This window comes from Carettochelys insculpta, chromosome 2 (assembly GCF_033958435.1).
Source record: "Carettochelys insculpta isolate YL-2023 chromosome 2, ASM3395843v1, whole genome shotgun sequence".
In the NCBI taxonomy this organism is placed as follows: domain Eukaryota; kingdom Metazoa; phylum Chordata; order Testudines; family Carettochelyidae; genus Carettochelys; species Carettochelys insculpta.
Window position 1 is genome coordinate 278842465 of NC_134138.1, and position 14932 is coordinate 278857396.

Below are 14932 nucleotides of genomic sequence, written 5' to 3' on the forward strand. Positions count from 1 at the left end.
GTAATTTGTATCTTCAGTTTGTAAGTCGTAGAAAGGGCTAAGGTAGGATATGACAGAGGTCTATGACAGGTGTGGAAACAGTGAATGAGGAAATGTTACTTAGTTGTTCCCATAACATAAGAACTAGGGGTCACCAAAGGAAATTAATGGGCAGCAGGTTTAAAACTTAACAAAAGGAAGTTTTTCTTCATGCAGCACATAGTGGACCTATGGAACTCCTCGCCAGAGGATGTTGCGATGACCAGGACTTTAACAAGATTCAAAATAGAACTGGATAAATTCCTGGAGGTTAGGTCCATCAATGAATATTAGCCAGGATGGTAGGAATGGTGTCCCTGTCCTCTGTTTGTCAGTGGCTGGAAATGGATGACAGGAGAGGGATCACTTTGGTTACCTGTTCTGTTCTCTCCCACTGACGCATCAGGTATTGGCCACTGTTGGAAGACAGGACATCAAGATAGATGGACTTTTGGTCTGACTCAGTGTGTCTGTTCTTATGTTCTTATGGCATTTAGCTGTTTTGCTACATTTTAAGTACCCGCATGTACATACTTGGCCCTAAGCCTTTATCTTGTTCTAAATCAGATGAAAGATGCACACTGATATATATATATTATGTATTTTTTTATATTACTGAATCCAGAGTACCACTTTGTGACCAGAGAACAAATGCAGAAAGAAATTGATGCTGGTGGGTTCATTGAGCATGCAGAGTTCTCTGGAAACATGTATGGGACCAGGTAGGTATCTGTTATACCATATCCACTAGCTCATGTGGGTTGTTAATGGATGTTTACTGACTGCTTGTGTTTTGCCCTGAGATGATGATGATGGAAATATTTTAACTTGCTATATTGCTGCTCTCTCCATGGTCTAAGCTTTTCACTTTGGCAGCATGTCTGCTAATAATTTATGATGTTGCTAATAATTAGTGACATTCATCTTTGTGCAGAAGGCCAGTATTGGGCATGGCAACATTTAGGTCATGTTTTCACTACATAGTGGATCCTACAGCAACCAATCCACTGGCAGTCGACTAGCTCATCTGTTTACACATGATAGATTGACCTCTGAGCGCTCTCCTGTCAACTCTAGCATGCCACCAGAATGGGAATGGTAGCTGGAGTCAGCGGGAGAGCAGGGGGTGGGGGGAATAGCTCAGTGGTTTGAGCATCAGCCTGCTAAACCCAGGGTTGTGAGCTCAGTCCTTGAGGGAGCCATTTATGGATCTGGGGCAAATAAGGGAGAGGCGGAGGGGAGGGATTGGTGGTTGCTCCTGCCTCAAGAGCAGGGGACTGGACTTGATGACCTCCTGAGGTCCCCTCCAGTTCCGTGAGATGCGTGATGTGTGTGTATCTCACCACTGACCTTACCACAGAGAGGGCACTGGGGTAACTTGAAGTTCTGTAGGTTAGCTCAACCAGGGCTTGGGGGAGTGAAGATCATTAGTGTATCATAAGCTTTAAGTTGAGCCCCAGGGTTTGAATGGAGCCAAGCAGGAAGCTGCCTTAGGAAGATAACGTCCAGTCTTGCAAGAGAGACAGAAACTTGCACTGAAGTGCAGAAAGGTACTGTAAAGTGAGAGAAAAATATTTTCAAACACTACTGATCTGTAGTTTCACATTCTGGTAAAGTAGTCTGGCCACTTAGAAGCTAAGGTGCTCAATGCCTCTGCAGATGTGGCCAGGGAGAAGGGACAAGTCAGTGGTTTGTGCACTGGCCTGCTAAAACCAGGCTTGTGAGTTCAGTCCTTGAAGAGGCCATTCAGGGACTGGGGCAAATAGATGTCAGGGATGGTGCTTGGTCCGGCCAAGAGGGCAGGGGACTGGACTAGATGACCTCCCAAGGTCCCTTCCAGTTTTAGGAGACGTGCATCTCCAGTTATATCTTTATCTTTATATCTGTACATAGTCTGGTGGATCACATCTGGAGTGTTTTGGGGGAATGGAGAAAGCCAGCCTTAGTCTCTGATGGGAAGACAGGAGGGGAGATGTTAATGTTACAAAGCACCTTTGTTTCTGAAGTGTGCCTGAGCAAACGCGTACGGCTCTGTGTTTGTGTAGTGTGCAGTGGTGATGACAAGGTGGGTTTAAAGGCTTTAGGAGAGGATTAATGTGGAAATCCCAAAAATAACTGTGAAAGCCAGGGCTCCTGTCGCTGCTGCAGCAGGGGAGGTCTTGTTAGATCAGTGCCTAGCGCCAGTTCTTTGGTGAGAGGAGAATATTCTCCTTTTCCATCTCTCTGAAGCGCTTGTATGGCCCCTGTTACTATAGCATGTGAGAACCTCCTTATCTTTAATAGCTTTATCCTCACAGCACCTCTTGGAGGTAGGAGATGGCTGATGGGGAACGGAGGCTCAGAGGGGCCAGGTGAATTAACCAGGGTGGCGCAAGAAGTCTCCATTGCGGTAGGGAATTTTGCAAGTCTCGGGCGCCCTCTCACCACTGGGACAGTGTCCTCGCCTCCTCCATGAGAGGAGCTTGCCTTGTTGGGGTGTCTGTGATCAGTACGTGCTACCTGAGGTTAAACTTCTGGATGTGAAGTTCTGAAATAATGGCAGACCTGTTCAAAGGATACAGAATTAATTCTCCCTCTTCTATGTTCCACCATTATGCAGCTGGTAGACAACCCCAGGACTCCTTCAGCCTTGAGATGGACTTTGCCTCCAGGCTTAACCCTAGGGGGTGCTCCATGCCCCTCCCTCCATCTTTTGGCCTGGGGCAGGTATTGTTGGAAAGTGTTGGCGGCTGGGCAAAAGGGAGCTGAAAGCAGGAGAAGTGGGGGAGAGAATTGGGTGGGAGTTAGTGGGAGACACGAACAAGGTAATGGACAAAAGGAAGGATGGAAAAAATGATTCCCAAGTACACCGAGACATGGGAGAGGAGGTGGAAAATGTTTGTGGGAGGGTCAGGAGCAAAAGAGAGAGGAAACAGATGATGATGGTTTTCAAACAAGTTCTCTTAGATAGTACTATTCCATTCGAAGATCTCAGAGCGTTCCCAAGAGTAGAATTAATTATCCCCATTTTACTGATGGGAAAGCTGAGACGCAGGGTAAATAACTTGCTGAAGGTCACCTGGTGTCAGAGCTGTGAATCAAACCTTGGACTTCTGAGTTCCACTCCACAGCTCTAGCCACAGCTAGTGCACTGACGGTTAGGGAACCCTGTGGTGGAGAATCCCAGGTGCAGATCAGTCAGAGGTGGGGTCCGCTCAATGCTTTTTTTCAAGGAGGAGAGGGAAGGAGCCGGAGGAGGGGACAGAAAGTCGGGTTCCAGCATTTGGGGCTTCCTGCCCCAGCCGGCTCACAGCCAGGGGGCTGGCGGGATCCCCCTGCCACCCGGCCAGGGATCCCACAGCTGGAGCTGCCTAGGTGCTGGTACTCAGTACTGGCACAAGGAGGCCCTGGGTCTGGCAATCCAAATGCCACTCTCACAGAAGAAGGGCCTGCTGTACAGGGGATCTCGCGCTGGCAGAGTACATGACAGCCCTCCTTCAGCTTGTCATCCAGCAGAGGGCTGGGCTCGCCGACCTCCTGCGCTCCCTTCCAGCTCTTCATTTCTATGCTACCGTGAGCAGCGGTGCAGGGGGCCTGGGATCTGGGCTGGGTAGGGGAAGGCTCACAGCAGAGCTGTGGCTTAACCTCTGCAGGAGAGTATGAAAGCTGCATCTCTAAAGAGCGGCTCTTTCTCTTATCCTCTGTTGCCACCTTGCGGCCATTGAGTTTAACTAATTTAAACCCCCAGGAGCCACCTCAAAACATCTGCTTGCAGCAAAAATAATATATATATATATGATAAGAGGGGGAAGCTGAGCAGGTGTTTTGAGGTGGCTCCTGGCCAGGGGAGGAGCTCAGGCGGGTACGGTGTGGGGGAGACATGGTAGAACATTGCTCGGCCGGTGTGGGGCCTGGTTCAGGCCCTCAGTGGAGGCCCCCCTGCATCGTGCCAGCCCCCACCCCCTCCCACTGCAGAGCCACCTGTCACCTCCCCACACACATGCTGTGCCAGCCCCCAACCGTGCCCCTCCTCTAGCCAGCATGGGGCCCGGCCCTACACTTTGGATACGTATGACAACAAGTTTCTGTCTAGAACTTTCTCCCAGCCCGACTTCCGCTTTCCAGCGGAGCTGCCACAGGGCCCCCAGGTCTTTATTATTTGTAACACTTTCGGTCCTCGGCGCACTCGCCATGGAGCAGGCCCATTGCGCTCGGAGCTGTAGGGGCACAGAACAGGGTGGTGGCCCCAAAGAGCTAACACTCATTCCTTACAGTATTCAGGTTAAGGAGCACTCCAGTAGCACCGGAGAGACTAATCAGTGGATCAGGTCCCGAGCTTTCGTGGGTAAGACCCACTTCCTCAGATGGATACTGCAGATGATTCCCATTCCTCTGAAGAAGTGGGTCTTAGCAACCCAGAAGAGAGCATCGGAGGGACAGCTTAGTGCAAGGGGAGTCAATAGCGACCATTCCCTGGGCCGTATGTCGCTGCCTCCCCACCCCGTGTGTGCAGGAATGAGCTCCCTCTCTCCCTTTCCTCCCCCAGCAAAGCTGCCGTCGAGGCCGTACAGGCACGGAACCAGATCTGCATCCTGGATATCGACTTGCAGGGTGTCAAGAACATTAAGAAAACAGACCTGAACCCGATCTACATCTCTGTCCAAGTTCCGTCCGTAGAAGTCTTGGTGAGTGCGCTTCTCGTCCCGTGTCCTTACTGTGCCCTGGTGAGGCGAGAGTTATGTCTGTGTCTTCCCAGCAGTAATCCACAATGAGCCAGTGAAGGGATGAATTCAGTGAGGCGAGAAGAATCTCCTGCCTCCTGATCCCTTTACTATCTGACCTACAGAACACGCAACAGATTTTAATCAAACTTCTCTCTTCCTGCTCCCTTTGTCTCCTGCTCCCGCTCTTGGCTTTGGGCACCTTCATCCTTCCCTTTAAAAGGCTCCGTCTCCCATGCTCTTTCCCTTACCTCTCAGTCCCCTCATCCTTTGAGCTCCCCATCTTCTGGGTCTCAGCTTGGGCTTGAAGCTGTGTTTGTGTTAGTTTGCAGGCTACTTAGGACATGGCTGGCCTCAGTATGTGTTCAGGAGACGTTTACATTTATTAGGCCTTCTAGGGTTATGGGGACTGATCCTGCTACTGCAGAGGCAGGCTGGTATCCTGGGGTAAGACCAGGAAAATCTTAATCCTGGCTACTGCTGGCCCCATATATTTATAACTTCATTCCTACGACTTCCCTACAGGATTGAGAAGTGTCCTCACCCCAGTGTTAGAGACGGTTGGCAGAGACACACGGAGGGATAAAATAATTCACCCAAGGCCACATAGGGAGACTGTGGGAGAGTCAGAGATTGACTGCAGGGCTGCTGAGTCCCAGGCCAGTGACTCTTCCAGAAGGCCGCCTTTCCCCCACTTTGTTCCTTCCATTTTGCTACCTGGTGTCTCCTCTGTGTGAGTGGTGTTTCTCCTTAAGAAGAGAGACCAGGCCATGAGCCACTGCTGCTGCAAAACCAGCTCCAAGCAACGGCCCAACAGCTGCCCCTTTTACCTCTATGGCCATTCAGTCAGTGGTAGTACTACAAGCAGCAGCAGAGTCCAGCAGCCTGATCACAGGGCTGGAAGCCAGGAGTTCTTGAGATTACATCCCAGTTTGGGCAGAGGCTTGTGTCATGGTCTGTGGCAAGTCATGTGCCTGTTTGCTTAAAGGGGGTGTTATGCCCTTATTTCACATCGTCTATGTGACCTTTACTGATCAAGGCCTGTTCCCATCCTCCTGATCTGTTCCTTCTGGCCAGCGGGCAGAAGGTTGTCACCTGGCTCCAGAACCAGCCTCATGGCAGGGTCAAGGGTATTTGCAGTGAGTTCCTTTTTCTCTGCATGTGGTACATGATAGCCTAGTCTCCTGCGGGCTGCAACGCTTCGGTCTCGTTCTGCTGGTTGGGGTTAGTGTGCAGGTGATGGGAGGTGTTGGTGGCCTGTGAGACACAGGAAGTCAGACTCGATGGTCAGGTGTTAGGTTTGTGGCCAGAAAAAAATCCAGACGACTGTAACCTGGAGCTGTTTGAGGGTGGTTATGATGGTGGTAATGGGGTGTGGGGAACGAGGCCGACAGTTCGCTTCCAAATGGTGGCTGGAAAGTGTGTTTACACTTGTTGTCTTTGTGGTTTAGGAGCAGAGGCTGCGTGACAGGCAGACGGAATCGGAGGAGAGTCTACAGAAGCGGCTGAACGCAGCTCGCGTAGACATGGAGCTCAGTAAGTACAGGACAGAAGCCCAACCCTGGTGCAGTCTGGGAGGTGGAACCGGGGGCAGAGCATGCCTTGTCATAGACACTTGCCTTGGGTTTACAGAAGGTCTGGCCAGGTGGACTGACCGTGACGTTTTGGGAGCTGGGAACTAATTGCAGGGAGAAGAGGGTTTCACTGTCCTGGACTGACAGGAGGAGCAGGGCAGCATCAACACTTAAATTATCTCGGAAGTTGCGGCGGTAGAGACCTCGCAGTCCCCGGGTGTGTGTTTTAGGAGAACACCCCCGCTTCCATTGTCCATGAAAGACCTTTGGCACTGGAGCGCTGTGTCTGCCCTACCGAGATCTTCCTAAAGAAGTTCTTCCAGGAGATCTCTTCTGCAAAAACTTCTTTCAAAAGAGCACCTCCACACACGCAAAAGCAGATCGCAAGATCAAGCTGCTCTTTTGATAGAGTGCGGCCGCACAGCCCCCACTCTTTCAACAGAACAGGCCAGGGATCGAAAAATCCAGCGCCATGAGGACTGGTCTTTCGAAACAAGGGTCCCCGGGGTGTCTCCACATGCTTTTTGCGGAAGGAATCTTTCAGAACAAGGCTCTCTTCCTCATTCGGGAAGGGAAGAGGGCTGCTGGAAAACATGCCGTGTTCTTTTGATTTCTGTCAAAAGGGCACATTTTGTGTGCAGACACTCCATGTGTTCTTTCATGAAAGGGTCTGGGTTTCCGGAAGAACGTGCTAGTGGAAATCCTTCCCTCTGACTCCCTTCCCTCCCCCACTGGCATGACACCGTGGGAAGCTTCCCCTGCCCCTTGCAAGTGGGGAGGTCCACCTGGTCCCTTCCCACCTCCCCTCACACCATCAGGCCATTTCATCCCATCCCTGGCTTTAACGCCTGTTACCTGCTCCCAGGGCCAGGCCTGAGCCGGTGGGGAGAGGTCAGTCTCAAAGATACTGGTGGTACCAGTGTTCCCTGTAGTCTGAATGCTTGGCTGGCCATTCCCGTACCACTCAGGTGCCTACCCACAGCTGATCAGCAGAATTTCCACAGCCACTCACAGGGAGTAGCGTGTGTTTCTATTAGCATCTGACAAAGGGGGTCTTTGCCCACGAAAGCTTATGTTCCAAAAAGTCTGTTAGTCTGTCAGGCGACACAAGACTTCTCATTTTTTTTGTTTTTTTGGGGGGGTTTTTTGGGTTTTTTTTTTGTTTGTTTTTTTTGTTTTTTTGTTTTTGTTTTAAATTAGCGGGAACACTGGTAGGTACTAGGACCAATGATGTACTGTTCTTAGCACTTCTGGGTTTGTGCAGCATGAGACTGGCTTGTGGGGATTTTTTAACAGTACCAATCGCACCACAAAAGGTGGTGGCTGCAGGGCGAAGGGAGAGCCCTGTGTTACGTTTCAGCATTTTCATTAATTATCAGGGAAAGTTCATTTCACGTGATAACAGCTTCCCTTATTTCTGTCTTAGGTCCTTATGTGGCCCGTAGTATCTGAGTGTCTCTCAATCTTTAGTGTATTTGTCCTCCCAACACCCTGGTGAGGTAGGGAAGAGATGCTATCCCCATGGCACAGATGGGAGAACTGAGGCCTAGCAAGGTGAATGACTTGCCCAAGTTGACAGTCGGTTTTTTGTGTGTGTGTTCTGTTTGTACAGCACCTAGCACGATGGGGTTCCCAGTGCATGACAATGGCTCTGAGATAGATAAGTTCACACACAGTCAGCACTGTCCCTAAGAGGGTGAGGGGCCTGAGACACGTCCCTGCCACCACCTCCACTCTCACTCTTACCCCCAAGCTTTTGGCCTCTTCCCACCCCATCCCTGAAGCCTTAGCCCTGCCTCATTCCAGCTTCTGTCCCCTTCCCTGAGCAATGCTGGGAGTGGATAGAGTGGGTTGGGGCCAGGTCATTTGCTGCTGCCAGTACCAGCCCCCCCAGGCCCTCTTGGATGCGAGGGGTCCCTTGCAGTTGTCCCAGACCATCCTATGGCTCAGCACACAGGTAGTCTGTGGTGGAGCCGGGTTTTGAATCTGCTTTTTCCGTGTCATAGGTTAGTGAGTCTGTTTCCTGTTTTGATTCACTAGGTAATGAACCTGGTCTTTTTGATCGGATCATCATCAATAATGACCTAGAAGAAGCCTATTCTGAACTGAAGGAAATCCTTGCAGAGGTAAGTCCTTCAGGGTTCTTCTGTCTCGGGTACCCTCAAAGCCTTTGTAAATAGAGTCACTTCTCAGAGAACGTCCGAGAGAAGTGTTTTACAAACCTTCAGTTTCCCAGAGCAGGCAAAGTGGTGGCTAAGGCACAGCCTTCATTCAGTAAGTGTCTAAGCACGTAACTAACTTTTTATATAGGAGTAGTCCCATTAGCTTCCAGGCGATTCTACCCCGCTGCATATGCTTACGTTCGCTCAGGGTCTTAGAGGCAATTCTGATATGCGGAGGTGTTTCCCAGGTCCAGGAATACTATTTGCAGAAGGTTTACCTAGGGCAGGGACTGGGTCTTCTGTATCTGGACTCCCCAAACACACTGACATTGCTCAAAATATAACTCTGATAACTGCAGTGACCTTTTTGCACCCAAAGCTAGACTGCTAAAGACTGAAGGTGGGTGATGAAGCAAAGAGCAGAAGTTGAAGCTTGGCAGTTGGGCTGGGACGAAATGGATCTTGGAAAGCAGGGCTTCTGAAAAGGGTATTGGCGTCATGGTGGATAATCACCTCAACCCATGCTCCCAATGGGATGCTCTGGTTCAGGGAACTAATGGGGTCTGTAGATGCAGGAGCAGGGCGGTGAGATGACCTCTGTCTCTGTCCTTAGTGAGGCGGTGGTTGGAGTTCTGTATCCAGTTTTGTTGCCCACAATGTTGAAGAATTTGAAAGGGGTCAGAACAGACCTCCAAGAATGATGCAAAGTCTGACGAATCTGCCACCTAGTGAGAGACTTCAGACTGTTTCTCTCTCTACCTTAACAAAGAGGGTGCAGAGAGCTGAGTGGAGCATGGTTTATAAGTACATATCTTGAAGAAAGTGTCAGCCCAAGACTTTTCAGCCTTACACACAAAGGCAGAATGAGATTTTACGTCTGGAAGCTGGAGCTAGACAAATTCAGATAGGGAGCAGAGCACACATTTTTAACCCTGTTGGTGAGAAGCAGGGGGACAATTTACCAGCAGGTGTGCTAGATTGTGTGAGGTCTCGGTAAACCAAGACTGGATATATTTCTAAAAGGAATAGTCCATCTCAACCATCAAGTGTGGGCTTGCCAGCAGGATCAGGTGGTGAAATTCTATGGCCTGTTCTATGCCAGAGGGCAGGCTGGATGATCATAATGATCCTTAGTGGCCTTCCAGTCTGAGTAATGATGAATTACTTACAGAGAGCCATATATGAGCAATCATTTTCTTCCTCTGCTTTGCAGGAAATCCAGAAGGTCCAAGATTCCAAGAAGTCCTGACTTCATTCGGCTTGGTCGCCATTCCTAACGCTCTTTGCTGCGTTCAGTCCAAGAGAGACATTCCTTTTAGTCCAAATGACTATCAGACATCGGTATTAAAAACCTAACCTTCTATTTATATTAGCTAGGGCTTCTTCCGCTTTGTGTGAGCACACCGAAATGTCCAGCACTCTTGTAGGCAGACGGTCTGCAAGTCACCTCACTGCCCTCCTTGATCAGAGCAGAATTATTCTGACTTACTTTGTATTGCCTGATCGTAGCTGTAATACAGCCCATACTGACACAATCGGTACGGGTAGTGTGTGGAACTGTAAGCAGTAGTTTCCATAGCATTTTGGTGGATAATCTCTTCCAGCTCTTACGCCACCTGCATCCGATGCCACCTACCACTGGAAACCACTTAGTAGACCTGACCTGAGTGTCTTCCTGCAGACAGATGAGTTTGAAATGCACGATTGCATCAGCTGGCTTGAAGTGACCAGCCCAGAAAAAAGATACCACCGAAAAGGAAGCAGATGGGGCTGAAGACAAGCTCAGAGCAAGGGTGGGGGAGAGAGATGGTGCTACCACAGGTGCTCCCCTCCCATAAAACATTCCACTAAGCGTGGAGAGCTCCTACTCTTTCCCTTGTGTCCTCTCACTAGGCCAGTGGATCCAGCCACCCGTCCCGTACATATTTGACTGACATTCTCAGCATTCTCTCTGCTTGATCTTGACGTTGCCTCTGGCTAAGTCTCCATTTGGCAGAGCTTGGGCTTCTCTAGACCTTGGTCCTGCTGCCCAGGACCTCATCAGGTCAACTGCTGGTGTTGCTTGGAAGTGGGGAAAAATAAAAAGGAGATGATGTCGTCGACCAAGAAATAAAATCCCTGCCTGATTCTGCCGGCTCTCGGGAATTCCAAGGAGAACAACTGCTCAGTTCCTTCCCCTGGCCTGCCTGGCAGGACTGTGGGGTGCGATCATCTGTTATCCCGCATGAACGCAGAGGGGGAAAGAATTGTGTCCTGTGCATTCAGCAGTCTGCGGAGTTTCTTTCAAAGTGCTGCCAGCCCTTTGATTCCGGGAAGAAATACCAAATGCCCACTTACAGGCTCGGAACAATTTCTGAGACACCTCCGTCTGCTGCCGGCCTCTTCTCCTGGAAGCCTTTGAAACCCCAGAGATCCTCTTCAGATTGAATTGCTTAGGGCAGTGCTGGGCAACCTGTGACTCAGAGTCATGGCAGCTGATTGGGAAGAGCCTGGAAAGTCAAAACAACGTGCTGTAATCCATGAAGCTGACGCAGACTCCTGAGCTCCCTCTGCAACATTTGGGGAGGGAGGGAGGCCTTGGATATTAAACTGGGAGCTCTGCAAGCTAAGCCCTGGTCAGTGCACCTCAGAGAGGTGTGTGCTAAATTTCCCCCTCACTGAGGAGCAAGGTGCTTAGCTCCATGATCCATGAATGGGAGCCCATCGTCAGGCATCAGGGTGGTTGGGTACTTCCTGGTGTGACTGGGTGAGGTGCACCCTATGAAAGGCAGCTGCGCCAGTGTCATCCATCTTATATTTTTAGCTCTGTAGCTGGGGCGGTGATGTGAGAGACCCAGCTCCAGTCCCCTCTCTCTCCTCTCCGGATGAAACTCTTCCCCTGTGGATAACTGCTGGAAGAGTGATTGGAGCAGGGGACTGCCCTGGTTCTCCCCCATCCCCAGCGGGTGAACTAAGCGTTGGGACAACAGGGTTGTTCTCGTAGTGCTTGTTGCTGTGGCCCAATAACTGTTCAGTGGGAGAGCGTGAGGAAACCCCCCTCAGAATGCCCCCAAGCGCCGTGGTTCAAGTCCTCACCCGAGAGGTGAGATCTTTATTCAAATTCTTCCTCTGCCCTGCCTGGATGGGGAATTGAACCTGTCTCTCTCCCCTCCTGGGGCAGTGGGCTGAAAGTTACAAGGGTGCTGGTGTTCTCTCTCCCTGCAGCCACAGTTTGAATGGGACCAATCCCCTAGGGGGCCTGTGAGCATGCCTCCTCCAGCCCAACCTGCAGGTGAGTTCTCTGGAGGAGCACCTCGCCTCGGGGGTTTGTGCATCACACTGGGGCTGAGCTGAGACCAGCACCAGGTTAGGCAGCATTGTGCAAGCCCTGGGGTAAAAGCTTGGGCACTGGGTGAGCTTTTTCTTTGAATGTGTAGGCGTCAAGTGAGTCATGTTGCCTAGTGTTCAATGGGAGTTTTGGGGATTTCAGTGGAGCCAAAACCAGGACTTAGAAACTAGACTTAGGCACCTGAGTCTGAGGCCGAGATGTGTAAGTACTTTTGTGGATTTGGGCGCAGACATGGGAGCGAGGTGTCTAAACCTGTAAGAGACATTCCCTGGTGCTCAGCTGCAGATCCACTTTGGCAAGGGCTGGCTGTGGTCTAGGTAGTGGAGTAGGGTTAGGAGGCCTGTTGCTATAAGAAAATCCATTGGGACTGTTTCATTTTCTGCAAACACAGAGGGTACATCTACACCCCCTGGGATATCGACCAGGTCAGAGTCAGTCTTCCAGGGTTCAATTTCACATGCCTGGTGAGGAAAATGAAGCTACCAGGGCTCGGCACCCAACCTCGTATTCTTCATTCTCACGTGGAGTAAGGGAGGTCGTTGGGAGAGTTTCTCCTGTCGACCTCCCTCAGTGAGGACGGCCAGATAAGTTGATGGTTGATTCAAGCTATGCAGTCGCTGCAGCTGGAATTGCGTATCTGCGATCGACTTTAGGGTCTGAAAGAAAAGTACCTGTGTAGGAAGTTGCATGAGCTGATGTTCTTCAAGACCTTTCTTTGTCCCATTTGGGATTCTGTGGTGATTTCCAGCTGAAAATGCACCAAGCTGCAGCTGTGACTGTCCATTAGTAAGCTGCAGACTCAGCTGTTCTCTGGGTCCCTTGAATTCTGGAAAGCATTGCAGCAAGTGTGACCTACAAGCATTATTTAATCCTCAGAAAGTCCCTCCAGGTTAGACTAGCGGCAGATAGGGATTGCTTCACTCAGCACTGACGTGCAACCACCTCCGGGCTGCAAGGTGGCAGGTCTTTCACAGTGACACTGCAGAACAGCGTAGGAGCAAGGAAATGCAAGAGCAAGGAAAATTAAAATCATGGCAAATTGTGTCCCACTCAGTGCCATGGGCTCGTTAAATGACCCCCGTGAAACAAGCTGGCAAGCACGCTATTTATAGTTTCCTCTCTTTGTGTGGTGGATGAGAACAATGGATGCTTCACTCTCTCACACTAATAAGAAGTGACGTGCTCAGCGTCAGCATTCTGATGCGTGAAGAAAAGGAAAACTAGCTCTAGATTGCTCTCACGTCTCTAGGCAGTGGACTGCATTTCATTACAAAGGAGATGTGACATGGATGCTGTAGACAGATGCCTCTATGTAGCAGCAAGCTAGTATGGGATTTGTGCATGCCTTTATGCTGTGATCATCGCATTAAAGCCCAGCGTCTCTTTCTGACCTCTTGAGCCTCTGGCAGCCGCTGTCTGCAGGGGTGTGGAAGTGGTACAGCTGACTGGGAGAACCAAACTCAACTGACAAAGAACATGTTTTTATTCCTTTTAAATGCTGAAGTAGTTCTGGAGAGACTGGCTGCTCTGAGTGGGGATCTCCAACACCTGTGTCGTGGGTTGGATGTGGGCTATTTCAATGTATTTATGGGGCCAGGAGAAAGTATTCAGATTCTTTAGCATCTCAGCTTCATTCAAAAGAGGAATAAAACTGACAAATGTAAATCAATCCAGTGTCGTCTTGAGTCTGCAAATGGGGTTAAACTAGAGGCGGGAGGTGTGCATTTCAGTGGGTGTTCTGCTGGTATTTCCACTGCCAACAGTTTACTATTTCACCACAAATCATTTTAGCCAAAATATCCAAAATGTGTGTTCCAAGCTTTGGCCTTTTTGTGGATCTTGGGGTCTGCTGGGACGGATATGGCTCTATTACAAGCCTAGCAACTACATGCTACAGAAGTGAAGCAGGAGAGAGGTAGAGGAGAAACTTGACACCTGTGCAACATGTGAAAAAGTGCCGTGGTATGTGCGGCCATTAGTGCTGCGACATTACCAATGGCCATTTGCTTTCGTAGGACCCAATTCCAGCCTAGTAAGGGCCTTGGGAGTGGATCTGAAGGGCCTGATCCTGCATGCTTGTTGAAGTGTGCCTGTTTGGAAGCAGAAACTTACATACATAGGAAACGTCTAGCCTGGCAAATTAGGCAGCATGGGAGTTTAGATACCTAGAGGATTAGGGAGCAATCACAAGGGAGATTGTAGTAGAGCCTTAAAACTGGGAGTTGTGTCTAAGTCGGGGGTATAGGAATCTGAATATCTGTGCATCTGGACCCAAGTGCTTTGTCTAATCTTGCAAATAGATACAGGCAGACTCTGGCACTGGTGTGGGAGCCTATTGAGGTGACTAACACTCCAAGTCAGGCAGGGCCTAGTTGTATGATTGGGTCCAGAGTCAATTGAAGGGGCCTTAATTCTGTCACGGCTGCATCCTGCCCACTTCACTGGTACGAGTAGTTCCATTGTGGCCACCCCATGAGAAAAGTAAGCTGCTGAAATTGACTCTCGGTGGTGTCCTAATTCCACATATCTCCTTTGACAGCCACTTCCATCAGTGCGGCACGAGGTCATAAACCAGGCGAAGGACTTGGCCTGCATTCCCTGGTGGAGGGAATGGGTGAAGCCAGTTGAGCAGGAGGTGGGCCAGGGAGAGAACAGGGCATAGCAGAGTGGGCGTGCAGCTGCTGAAGGAGGGTGGCGGGAGGATAAGGAAAGTATTGTTAACGGCCCCAAGTAAGGGGTTCATACTCGTGTAGTTGGGTTTCGTGCTTATGAGATGGCTAAAATGGGGCAATTCAGGAGGCATGAATAAAGTAGCAGAAGGACTAATTGCAAAGAGGGACGGCAAAGTGCTTGGAGATGGAGTATTTATCATGGTCATGTCGGAGTGCCCTTAAGTACCTGCCGGTACTGTTTGGGACTCCGCTACATGATTGCTGGCTAGACTGCATTTTGTGTGTTGGCAGACACAAATAGGCGGGGGGCATAGGTGTCACAAGTCAGAGCTGTCGTGAAACAACGTCTCTCCCTCTTAAATGTCCGCAGTTGTGCCTCCAGCTCGCACGCCAGACTCCTCACACTGCTTTCTCCTGCCGTCAGAGTATCTCTCAGTATTTACTGCGATCCACAAACCCTTAATTATTAAAGCTGATC

General features: G+C 50.1%; 1 protein-coding gene across 3 annotated transcripts in view; it reads left to right on the forward strand.

The window, feature by feature from the left end:
• The window catches only part of GUK1 (guanylate kinase 1), a 39501-nt gene extending 26060 nt beyond the window's left edge, over positions 1 to 13441 (forward strand). For 2 of the 3 annotated variants that reach the window (XM_074985294.1, XM_074985295.1), the window contains exons 4-8: positions 644 to 740; positions 4544 to 4682; positions 6170 to 6254; positions 8333 to 8418; positions 9668 to 13441. In XM_074985294.1, the coding sequence (XP_074841395.1) occupies positions 644 to 740; positions 4544 to 4682; positions 6170 to 6254; positions 8333 to 8418; positions 9668 to 9703 (443 nt within the window). In that variant the 3' untranslated portion in view covers positions 9704 to 13441. Of the gene's footprint in view, positions 1 to 643; positions 741 to 4543; positions 4683 to 6169; positions 6255 to 7718; positions 7828 to 8332; positions 8419 to 9667 lie in introns of those variants that run through there. The other variant, XM_074985296.1, reaches the window with a different exon arrangement.
• The last annotated feature ends 1491 nt before the right edge of the window (positions 13442 to 14932 follow it).